Source organism: Lampetra fluviatilis, chromosome 1, assembly GCF_964198595.1.
Source record: "Lampetra fluviatilis chromosome 1, kcLamFluv1.1, whole genome shotgun sequence".
Taxonomy (NCBI): Eukaryota; Metazoa; Chordata; class Hyperoartia; order Petromyzontiformes; family Petromyzontidae; genus Lampetra; species Lampetra fluviatilis.
The window spans coordinates 6,676,897-6,689,730 of NC_136275.1; the positions used below are offsets into that span (position 1 = coordinate 6,676,897).

At 48.0% G+C, this 12,834-nt stretch overlaps 1 protein-coding gene across 1 annotated transcript in view; it reads right to left on the reverse strand.

Annotated features, from left to right (window-relative positions):
- PAXIP1 (PAX interacting protein 1) overlaps nt 1–12,834 on the reverse strand; it is an 84,794-nt gene that overhangs the window by 16,539 nt on the left and 55,421 nt on the right. Inside the window, exon 16 of the mRNA XM_078863469.1 lies at nt 6,440–6,540. Coding sequence (XP_078719595.1) covers nt 6,440–6,540 — 101 coding nt within the window. The remainder of the gene's footprint in view (nt 1–6,439; nt 6,541–12,834) is intronic.

The following is a 12,834-nucleotide window of genomic DNA, read 5'->3' on the forward strand; positions in this document are numbered from 1 at the left end:
GAGAAGATGGCGCGAGCACAACGCACGTCTCGCGGACTTGCTCTCTGCTGCGGCGGAGCTGGTTGCCCAGCTCAGGGTTGCTGCGCCTGCTGAGGATGCTGCAGCACGGGGGCACCGGGCGGGCAGCTCGACCGTCGCCATCGGCCAAACGTGGGAATCGGCGGAGCTTTAGCCCGCACAAGCGGCCGCCATCTTACCCGCCGTAAGCGGGGCGCCAGATTCGGCCGCCATTTTGTCAACTGGGAGGGAAACGCTTCCCACCAAATTCGACTTGCCATCAGTGTCTCGTCCTAGGCGCCTTTTTTTCAAAAGCGTCTGCCGTTCGTCAGGAAATTTGTGGCTGCGGGGGGCGACTGGACGGCTTTTCAGCGCCGTTTCGCCACTGCTTGCGCCCTCGCGGGATGGTCCGACAAGGAGGCGCTGCGGGCTCTCCCGACCACCTTGGACAACGACTCCTTGGCGGCATTTGATGCCATCCCCGCAGTGGAAAGAGCGATGCTGCCTCAAGCTTGTGCCCAGATGGCTTCCATTTTTGACACGCCTTTCAACGCGCATCGGAAATTTGTGTTGCGAAGACGGGGGGAGACCGAGACGCCCCTCGCCTTTCGCAGCGCGCTGCTGTCACTGCGCCACGCCGTATATCGGCGGATGGAACAGACAGCGCTAGATTCTCTGGCACTGGAGAGATTGCTGTCGCTGGCCCAGAAGATGGGCGTCTCTCTGCCTGCCACGAAGGAGGACGACTTGTTATCATGGAAGGTAGCCCGATGCATCCAAGCCCATTTCTACTGACAGCGGTGGCCCGGGGTGGCCGCCTGTGCAGGGTTCTCTGAGGACGAGCTAGAATTCGTACAGGCTCAGTCCCAAGGAAAAGGATCATGTTCACCAGGTGGTCGACGAGATGTTGGCCGTGGAATTTATCTCCCCTTCCACCAGTCCGTGGGGAGCTCCCATTGTCCTGGTTAAAAAGCAGAATGGGAGTTTGCGTTTTTGTGTGGATTTCCGTAAATTTGATTAAAGTCTCCATGATGGATGCATACCCGCTCCCACGGATGGACGACTCATTGGACGCCCTGTCGGGTGCGCGGTTTTTCTCCACCCTCGACTTGCTGTCAGGGTTTTGGCAGTTGCCTCTGGATGAGGGTTCCAAACCTAAAACCACGTTCCGAAAACCCCAGGGGTTGTTCCAATTTAACTGTCTCCTGATGGGACTTCACTCAGCTCCGGCCACGTTCCAGCGACTTTTGGAGCTGGTTTTGGCAGGTCTTCAATGGGACTTATGCCTCATTTATTTGGATGACGTTATTGTGTTCGGACGCACGTTTCAGGAGCACCATCAGCGGTTGCGGTCGGTTTGTCAAGGTGCGGGCGGCCAATCTTAAATTAAAGCTGCAAAAGTGTCACCTTTTGCAGACATCGGTTCGCTATTTGGGTCACATTGTCAGCGAATCCGGGATAGCCACGGATCCCGACTCCCACGTCGGTGGGTGAAGTCCACAGTTTTGTCGGGTTCGCGTCATACTATCGCTGCCTCGTACCGCAAAGGGCCAGAGATTTCGATGGGAAGAAGAGGCTGCGTTTGTCAGGCTGCGCGACGGCCTCACCAACGCACCTCCCCTTGGGTACCCCGATTTCTCTCTGCCATACAGATGCCAGCGACACCGGAATCGGCGCTATACTGTCGCAGGTAGTGAACGGAGTAGAGAAGGTTGTAGCTTACAGGAGCCGTGTGCCGTCCCCCGCAGAGCAGCATTATTGTGACGCGCCGTGAATTGTTGGCCATTGTGCATTTTGTACAGCAGTACAGGCCTTTACGGTAGGCAATTTGTTGTGTGCACGGACCATGCGGCTCTTCAATGTGTTCTGGCCAGCTTTCCCACTGGTTAAAAATTTTGCAGGACCATTCCTTCACGGTCACCTACAGGAAAGGTGCACGTCACTGTAATGCGGACGCGTTGTTGCAGTTACCGCCGAGGGACCACTGTGCGTGTTTGATGGGTGACGGCCGATGTAAACCTGCAGCTGCAGGATTGACGTGCACTGTTGTAGCGTTGGTTTATGTTCCACAACCCACGGCAACCGCTCCCTGTGACAACACGATTGGTCTCACGCACACGGAATGGGGCCGCCTCCGGCTAGAGGACGCTTCCTTGTTGAAATTACGGCGTCGCATCGGAACGAGGGGTGGTAAAAAGATGCCAGCGGGAATGTCTCTCATTGTCCTTCGTGATGGGCTGTTGATGAGGTGGGATGAGGAAGTGCAGTGTTACTGCACGGGCTGTCCACGTGAAGTTAATGTATCTTGGGGTGCGGAAAACCTTGTTGACCCTGAAGCGCGACTTCTTTTTGCCCGGAGTGTCGAAGGATGTGTACCACATGGTCAAAGGTTGTATTGAGTGTGCTCGCCTAAAGCTCCCGCCGGGGCAGGCCCGGCCACCGTTGCAATCCATGGAGGTGTCCATGTATTAACGAGCTCGTTGCCCTCGACACCACGGCCTATTTTCCGCCACTCAAAGGGGAAAAAAAAACTTTCTTCTTGGCGGGGTGGAGTACCTGTCTGAGTGGCCGGTGGCATGGCCTTTGCTGCATCAGTCGGCCGCGTCAATCGCGGACGCATTGCTACATGGGTACGTTATAGACAAGGGGGCCCCGGAACGTCTCCTTACAGACTAAGGTCGTAATTTTTATTCTAAATTGTTAAGGGAGGTATGCGACTCTCTGGGTACTAAAAAGATCCGAACGTCACCCTACCATCCCCAGACTGATGGGATGGTAGATCGCTTGCACAGGACTCTTACGTCCATGCTGTGCCAACAGGTTAACGAGGCACAGTACGACTGGCATTTGCACGTTCCAGGTGTTCTGGCCGCGTATAGGATGGCCCTCACGCCTCAACAGGGTTCTCCCCCTTTTCCTCATGTATGGGAGGGAATGTGATCACCCCATGGAGGCTCAGTTAAGCATGGACCTGGGCAAATAGAAGGTTGCTGTGCCCATGCAGCTTACTATCAGGTGGCTGATGGAAGCGCGGGAGGCATCTCGGGGAAATTCGGCCAAATGGCACCAATAAGAAGCTTGTCGGGCTCCGTGAATCCAGAAACCCATGAACCCCTGGGGACAAGGCATGGCTACATTGCCCCCAGGTGCCCCTGGGCACGTCCGCTAAATTGCACCGGCCATGGCAGGGCCCAGTTGAGGTGATGGAGGTCATGAGGCTGCAGTGCGTGCGTGTCCAGGTCGGTCGCAGGCGCTGGTTTGTGCATCCGTCATGGCTAAAACCTTATTTTCCACAGTGTGATGTCACTTCATTCCCACCACCTGAGTGCCGGGTGTCTGATGTGTCCGGTGAGCCAGGGCGAACAGTCGCGGTGGGTGCGCCTCAGCAGGATTCTGGCGCCTGACACCCGCAGACCCACCGACGGCACCATCTACAGACGGACCGAGGACGATGAAACAGCCGTCATCTCTTCTTCGTCTTCTTCTCAGGAGGGGCCGCACCCATTAGGACATTTACATATCGTCCCGGGGGTCCCTAGGAAGCCCATTTGTCTCCCGCCTGGGGGCCCGGCGAAGAGGACCCGCTCTAAAACTGTTCAGTTTCGATAGCTCACCCCTTTTTGTTGTTGACCAAATTAGTTCCGACGCTGTCCGGTGGGTGGCCGCAGACGCGAGCTGGGCTAAGACTACTGGTTGACCTGGAGTCCTTCCCGACGCCGCGGGCTGCGGCACGTTGCACGTTGACGGTCGTCAGATATTGTTCAATACCTTGGGTCCGGGTTCATTACTATGGGTTCTCGTCGGTAATTGTTAATTATCCCGGTTGGGTTTGTATTGTTCTTGTTGTTTCCGCTACGCGGAGGATGGAGGTCAACCGGGATGGCTGATTTTTTTTTTTACGGGGGGGTGGGGTGACACACTTAACGGCATAGCGCTTGTTGCTGGCAGGAAGGGGATCTGCAGTTACAGCATTCCTGACTGACAGGTCACGTGATTAACCAGAGGGAGGGATGTAGGGGAAAGGTTCCAGAAGGGACACGTGGGGGAAGCCCGGTAAACCCGATAGTAGGTTCTAGAGAGGGGGCGTGGACGGGGCGGATTGAGGCCATGTGGGAGCATAAAAGGGGGCCCTAAGCGAGAGCTCGGGGCTGTCGTTTGGAGTGGGATCCCGTCGTGCTGCTGGAGTCTTCGTCGCCGTCTCTGTCTTCACCATCTCGGTGTCGTCAGTCAGGCAGTCTGCCAGGTGTCCTGACTGGGAGCTGTAGGTACTAAGTGTGAACTGTTAAGGCTGTTAATAAACAGAGTGCCTCCTACTCTTTGTGTCTGAGTCAGTCACTACAAATGTATGCACACATTGGGTAGTAAATGTTGGGCGATTGAAATTTGACAAGAGGCAGAGACGTCTCCAGTGTTATTCACAAACACTAGAAAAGGCCTGGCTACCTGTCCTTGTCCTATAAGCGACTAATCCACCACACCATGGCATTAGCTGTGATAACTGAATATGCTGACATTGAATGCTACAGGCACCATGAAGTATAACTTTACAGTTTAAAAAGTAGAAGCACAAACAACAATGTTAGTTTAAACACTTAAAGAGATCCAACTTTTATATTTCCCAGGAAAAGCGGTCATTCATTTTGGAGTGCCTAAATAAGCAATATTCAAGTCTCATTAAGTACCGTCGCAGGGTGTAGGCGTAAGCTATTGACAGCCATAATTAACCAACTTATACGTGTTATCAACCCAAACAAAATAAAATGTAACGTGAACAAAATGTAAACGTTTCTTAATTTTCACCTCTTAAATTTAAATAAAACAAGCAAAGCTCATAATAATTCATATCCACATTGATGACATGAGAATATGGAATGAGAAGAACTGGGTATTAAAAAAATAGAAAATTATCATGGTGAATGCACACTGGAAGCAATGATAGGCCAAAGAAAATGTAAAACTAAATTCACAGAGAATGGCTGAACAGGACACACTAACTAGACCATGATATAGTTTTTATACATGTGTAGTGACGTAAATGGTGTCACTAGGGTGTTCGCACCAGCTGCTGTTACAGGAGTGCAGCTGTGCGTCTGGAGCCTCTCTCTAGAACCAGAATGGGTACGGCATGTCAGCCAGCCCGAGGGTGCGTGGTCCTGGTGGTGGCCTGAGTGAACCCAGGGAGGGCACGTGATGCTCAGCTGAGATCCTACGGGAAAGGTCTGGAAGGGGGCGTGGCCGAAGGCGGAGCGAGGCCACGCTCAAGATTATGAAGGGGCAGTCCCGAGCTTGGCTCGTCTGTGGAATCAAGCCTGGGTCCCGCGCCTCATCGTCTCCGGGTCTTCGTCTAGAGTTAATTCACTCTTCACATAATTAGCCACATCACCTATTATAGAACCCGAGTTACGTTCAGTGTTACCTGCTAGTTGTAAAATAAAAGTGTTACCTCCTAGTCTAGTTCATTATAATAGGCAATGTCCATGTTTCTCCCTGCTTAAACGTATGGGACAGTGCTAACTTTCCAATGGTGGGAATTCCTCATTCCTTTGACAGGGGCTAGTGTATCCAAAAGACAACTACTGCTGACTTCGCACAAAGCGGTTCTTATTTTGTCAACCCTAAAGGGATGGTGTGCAGTCAACATCCATCTGGGATTTTAACTCAAGTATTCTAACCACAGCACCACATGGGTCTAATTTATTACGGATTTTTTTATTATTATGGAGGGCATTAAATTCAGTTACATTTCACAAAGTTTATGATACAATCACAATTTATTAATTATAATTCACCCACTACATATTTTATTCCATGATTGCTTATGCCATTTTATGGTAATGTAGCATCAAAGAGGTTTTAAAACCTAGAAATCTTTCATAAGATGCATTTGCATAGAATATCACCATTCTGTATTTTGCTGCACTTTGCTCAGTCTAAAGTGGTATTTAAATGGTCCTTAGAACACAGTAACCCATTCACCATAAGTGACTCATAGACCCATAATGGATATACAATGCTAGTCTGCAGAATGTCTCAAAAAGCCATTTGATGACAAAATTAACTCATGTCGCCTGACTATTATTTTCCTTTTAGAATTGTGGCTTAAAGTATAAGCATCATTTGTTAGAGAATATAATTTTTACTTTTCATATTTATCTTATCCACATTGACGACCGTTAAAAACTAGTTTAGCTGTGAATTATACATTGTTGGTAAGCGACAGCAAGAGAAGGACTCTGGGAAAATGTGATTATGTATGGAAAACATATAAAAAGAGGAGAGCAAAGTACGAGGGATGGTAGAATACTAAACATGTGGATGCATTTTGGATGAAAAGCAAGAATTCAAACGACTGGAGGAAGTAGTGGGGTACTTGTAACTGGCAGTGTTGTGAGCACAGCTAATACAAATAGCAAACTATGTATCTGCTAGTGGGCAGCATTACCTGGAAAAGGGGCTTCACACGTGCACGGTTCATAGACTCCTCCAGGCTGAAGCTGAACAGTACTTCAGCCTCTGCATCCCGTAGCAGGTAGGCTCCTTCATCTGAGAGAACAATGTCAACATCAAAGAACGTCAGAACGTCAACACGTAGGTGGTCAAACGGCACAGCGGTCGTGCTTTTGCCACTTGTTTCAGGGATTCGTGGGTAGAATCCAGCAGGTCACTGGTTAGAACTGAGGGTGTATTATCCGTAGAAATAAGTGCCGTCTACTCAGAACATATGTTAGATATGCCCTGATGTGATTTGAAAGAGTGTGCCACAATTTGAAAAATTACTCAGTACATATAGCATAATTAATCCCTATACGCAGACTATACGTCCCTGAAACATAGCACCTTCATTATAGCCCGGCACGATAAGAACGGCACGAATACCAAAAGCACTAAATATAATTTTCACATGTTTGCATCATACGAGCCTATCTCCTACCTTTTCGGCAATCTGTACCAAAAAGCGATTCTATTTCATTTGCATCTCCTGCAGAAAGATATTGCAATAGTGAGTTGTATTTGTGTGTACATTTGTGTATGTTATGTAAAAACATGTTCTGCATTGAATCAAATTATATCTGGCTGGGTGGTGCTATGGTTAGAGCACAGTTGATACACAATTTGAAGGTTGTAAGTACAAACATCATTCGGGGGAAGACCCAGCCTATCATCCTACTAGGGTCAATAAAATTAGCATTATGATGTGAATAGCAAACAGCAGTTTTCTGATGGAAAGAAGGCCCCCACATGGGAACACAGAATTTCCACGACTAATTCAGAGCCATCAACAGCATTGAGTACCATCACATGGCTTGTGTTAACAGGGAACTCACTTGAATTCTGAATTGATCCCACTCGGCTCTGTAAACATAAGGCCTACTGCTATAAAATGTGATTGGTAATTTGTACGTACAGTGAGGGAAAAAAGTATTTGATCCCCTACTGATTTTGTACGTTTGCCCACTGACAAAGAAATGATCAGTCTATAATTTTATTGGTAGGTTTATTTGAACAGGGAGAGACAGAATAACAACAAAAATCCAGAAAAACGTATGTCAAAAATGTTATAAGTTGATTGGCATTTTAATGAGAGAAATAAGTATTTGACCCCTCTGCAAAACATGACTTAGTACTTGGTGGCAAAACCCTTGTTGGCAATCACAGAGGTCAGACGTTTCTTGTAGTTGGCCACCAGGTTTGCACACATCTCAGGAGGGATTTTGTCCCACTCCTCTTTGCAGATCTTCTCCAAGTCATTAAGGTTTCGAGGCTGACGTTTGGCAACTCGAAACTTCAGCTCCCTCCACAGATTTTCTATGAGATTAAGGTCTGGAGACTGGCTAGGCCACTCCAGGACCTTAATGTGCTTCTTCTTGAGCCACTCCTTTGTTGCCTTGGCCGTGTGTTTTGGGTGTGTTTTGGGTCATTGTCATGCTGGAATACCCATCCACGACCCATTTTCAATGCCCTGGCTGAGGGAAGGAGGTTCTCACCCAAAATTTTACGGTACATGGCCCCGTGCATCGTCCCTTTGATGCGGTGAAGTTGTCCTGTCCCCTTAGCAGAAAAATACCCCCAAAGCATAATGTTTCCACCTCCATGTTTGACGGTGGGGATGGTGTTCTTGGGGTCATAGGCAGCATTCCTCCTCCTCCAAACACAGCGAGTTGAGTTGATGCCAAAGAGCTCCATTATGGTCTGATCTGACCACAACACTTTCACCCAGTTGTCCTCTGAATCATTCAGATGTTCATTGGCAAACTTCAGACGGGCATGTATATGTGCTTTCTTGAGCAGGGGGATCTTGTGGGCGCTGCAGGATTTCAGTCCTTCACAGCGTAGTGTGTTACCAACTGTTTTCTTGGTGACTATGGTCCCAGCTGCCTTGAGATCATTGACAAGATCCTCCAGTGTAGTTCTGGGCTGATTCCTCACCGTTCTCATGATCATTGCAACTCCACGAGGTGAGATCTTGCATGGAGCCCCAGGCCGAGGGAGATTGACAGTTCTTTTGTGTTTCTTCCATTTGCGATTAATCGCACCAACAATTGTCACCTTCTCACCAAGCTGCTTAGCGATGGTCTTGTAGCCCATTCCAGCCTTGTGTAGGTCTACAATCTTGTCCCTGACATCCTTGGAGAGCTCTTTGGTCTTGGCCATGGTGGAGAGTTTAGAATCTGATTGATTGATTGCTTCTGTGAACAGGTGTCTTTTATACAGGTGTAGTGAGTTCCAGGGAGACTGACGACGGAGTCGAGGCACACTCTTTTTATTAACTCAAGGACAGTTACAATAGTTGAAGGGGTAACGGCCCCTTCACCCGTACTAGAAGGGAAACCACCCCTAGCACTAATTCCCCTGTCCTGTTCCCAGTGCTCCTCTAATAGTGCTACGGGAGGCTGTCTGATCCGGCCCTGGTAAGCACGGATCCCGGCACCCAGCTAAGCCGGCCTTGCCCTTACAAGAGCAGAGGTCCGGAAGCTCTTGGGCCGCGCCGCTGGCTTGCCCAGCTCGGCCCTGACAAGGGCAGCGAGACAGGGGAGTCCCAGGGCCTATTCTGCCGGTCTTCAGACTTCACTGGTAAGCTTCTTCTAAAACTGGCCACGAGCTCTCTGGCTCCCCGCCTTTTATAGGGATCCCCTCCGAGGGGCGGGGTTATGGGGGATCACAGAGCCCCCATGGCCCCCCAGTGGTTAACGGATGCGGACGTGGGTGTAGACACTCGTGTGTGTGGGTGCAGACACCCTTGTGTTTCCCGTCTGCCTTTTCTCCCCGTAATAACCCCTACACAGGTAACAAGCTGAGATTAGGAGCACTCCCTTTAAGAGTGTGCTCCTAATCTCAGCTCGTTACCTGTATAAAAGACACCTAGGAGTCAGAAATCTTTCTGATTGAGAGGGGGTCAAATACTTATTTCCCTCATTAAAATGCAAATCAATTTATAACATTTTTGAGCATGCGTTTTTCTGGATTTTGTTGTTATTCTGTCTCTCGCTGTTCAAATAATACTACCATTAAAATTATAGACTGATCATTTCTTTGTCAGTGGGCAAACGTACAAAATCAGCAGGGGATCAAATACTTTTTTCCCTCACTGTACTCTTTGGGTCTTTCGGTAAAGTCATGTAGATATAACAAAAATCACGACATTTCGATCGCAACATGAGAAATCGTCTTCAGGTGAAAAAATACAGGAGGTGAACTGCTGAGGCAGGAGAAATATATCGAGAGAACTACTGCCACAAGAGGTTATATAGGTTTGTCATGGGTACAACCCAAGGGTAAGTGGGCGGGGCTAAAGATAGAATTTACAAGTAATATATCTCGGCCATTGTATTGCTAGAGATGAGCATGTCAATCTGTTAATGTAACCCCATGACTACGGTGCTGAAGCCATTGTATTGCTAGAGATTAGCATGTCAATGTGCGATGGGCTCCCGCAGCAGCGGCTGTGTTAATGAGACACATTCAGCCTATTAAACAATGAGAGCCACCACCACATCGAGGAAAAGGAAAGCAGCGGCTATGTTAGTGAGACATTTAGCCTGTTAATGTAAAGACATTTAACAAGGTAATGCAACTCAGAGTCGGAAATAACTGTTAACATCGGCAGGTAGGATGGAAATATCACAGCCAATTATGACATTACCTGGTTAATAACATCCTTCCAATGATTGCTCAGTTTGTACCCATCTTCTCGGTTGAAATTGTGTCTGTGTTTATATATCTGGATGGCTTCATTAACAAATCTTTGTTGATAGCCAGTTGGTTTGCATAATATTTTCGTCTTGGAGAAATTAATTTCACGTGTACCCACAACGTTAAAACAATGATCAGTCACGGCAGAGGTATTAGTCCAACTGTGTTTCAGATCCACCTTGTGTTCACGAACACGGTCTGAGACATGTCGCTTGGTGTCTCCAATGTAACTACTGCCGCAGGCACAACTTAGTTTGTAAACACCGGGATATTGCATGTCAGGGATCACATCCTTCACAGATGGGATCAGATCACGAATTTTATGTACTGTGATGAATCGAACCTGGATCTTGTGTTTGCTCATGATTTTGGAAATCTTTTTGGTGATCCCTGTTATGTATGGCAAGGTGATGGTTTTGATTGGGTCCTCAGGTGGTTCTCTCCCAACGGTTGGGGTGACAGCTTTACGGATTGTGTAGTCTGAATATCCATTCATCTTGAGGGCTTGGTGTACGTGCTCTAGTTCACTGGCTAGGTGATGGTCGGAAATGCAACGAGCCCTGTGGCTGGATGGTGGTGGGAATCAGATTTTAGATAGGCATCCGTGGGTGGCTTTCCCGTAGACAGTGTCCTAATGAGCCATTTGGTCTCTTTTAGATTAAAACATCCAAGAATGGTAACTTGCCATCCTTTTCCACCTCCATGGTGAATTTGATGGCTGGGTGTATGGAATTGATGTGGTTGAAGAATTGGTTCAGAGCTGGCAGGCCATGTGGCCAGATGACAAATGCGTCATCTACGTACCTCTTCCACAGGGACGGATGTAGAGTAGATGCCTGGATGGCGACTGTCTCAAAATTTTCCATAACAACATTGGCTACCACTCAAAATAAGGGAGAACCCATTGGGGTACCTTCAACTTGTAAGTGTTGGCGAGACAGTGTCTCACCAGGGCCGGTACATCAGCATTCAGTCATTGTTGGACCAAATCTTCAATGATTGCAATGATGTCAGGCACAGGAACTTTGGTAAGCAAATAAACTACATCTAAACTGACAAGCAAATCACCTGGAGATAGTGAGATGTCTTTAATTAGAGATACCAAGTGAGCTGAATTAAATACAGCTGACATGGTCTTGTCAGTGAATGGAAGAAAGGTCTCTGACAGAAATTGGGCCAGTTTGTAGATGGTCGAGACAAAAGGACAGAGTGGTGTACCTTCTTTATGGATTTTTGGTAGGCCATACAATCTGGGTGGTCGAGCAGCAGAGGGTTTTAGAGGGAGCCGCTTGGTTGGTTCGATTAAAGATGTCGAATCAGTGATGATATTGTTGGTTTTTGTAACCAGGCGGTTGATAGGATCTCTATTGAGTTTGGTATAGCTTCCATCATTAAGTATGTCTTGATTTGTATTACTGTATGTGTTTTATCCATGACAGTGGCATTGCCCTTGTCGGCTGAAAGGATGACTATGTCATCTCTCTTTTTCAGTTGAGCAAGCTCAAAGCGTTCATCCTTGCTGATGTTGCTAATGGGTTTCTTCGCGTTTTTTAGGATTGCAGCGATTTCCGATCTCGCCACGTCTGCAGGAATGTGTCCCAAGCCTTTAAGGGCTACGTCGACCTGGGCATTATCAACTGGGATGTGTGTAGGGGTGACTGCGAAATTCAACCCTTTAGCTCGTACCGATTTTAGGCTGTCGGAAATTGGGCTGTTACTCTGATTGATAACAATCTTATCAACGTCTAACTTTTTAACGTGCGGCTCTGGCTTCTTCTTAGACCGGAACTTGGAAATCAGGTTCTCTTTGCATTTAGCTGACATCGAGGCGGCTGAAGAGACTGTCATGTTATCTACATGGTCCCAATCAGATGTAGACATTGTTTCTGTCAATGCAAAGTGTGATTGTAAGAACATTTTGTCTAAATTATCGAGTTCAAATCGGAGCAATCTTATTCTCTCTGAAATCAGGGCTAGGCCGGCCCTGAACATGTTTAGCGAGTCATTGAGACCCTATTTAGGAGGCCACAATATTTATTTCACACTTACATAACACCTATTCTCACTCTTGTTATGCATAGGACTACAACACACATTCTCACTCTTGTTATGGGACAATCTCATCGGGTCAGCGCAACAACGTGCTGCCTGCCCACGATGTCGAAGACGGGGGACGAAGACGTAGCTTTTGGGTTTCTCTTCACACTAGACAGCATGGATCTGTGATCCACCTTCAACCACGCCTCTATCGAGAACTCTCTAGACGTACTCAGCTACTCAACCCCCTGTGCCCCCTCATTCACCTTTGGCCCACATTACAAATCCTCACATAGCCCCTACCACCAGCCGCCCCACCACCACACTCTTACAGTGGCGTACTCTGTGGTGATTCCCTGTGGCGCTGGTGGAGGCTGCAATCCCATACTCTGTCGGTAGGACTCGTCAGTCTTCCTCCTGCTAGCACCCAGTACCATGCCCATAGTGGCCCACTGCATGGTACTGCATTGTGTGTTAACATACAAGGAATCTAAAAAAAAAATTTGCTCAATTTTATTCCAAGTCGATGACTTCTATTAGGAATCACGCAAAACAGTCTATTACCACAGGAGATGCAATTGCTCATCGGAGGAGACATAGTGATCTCTT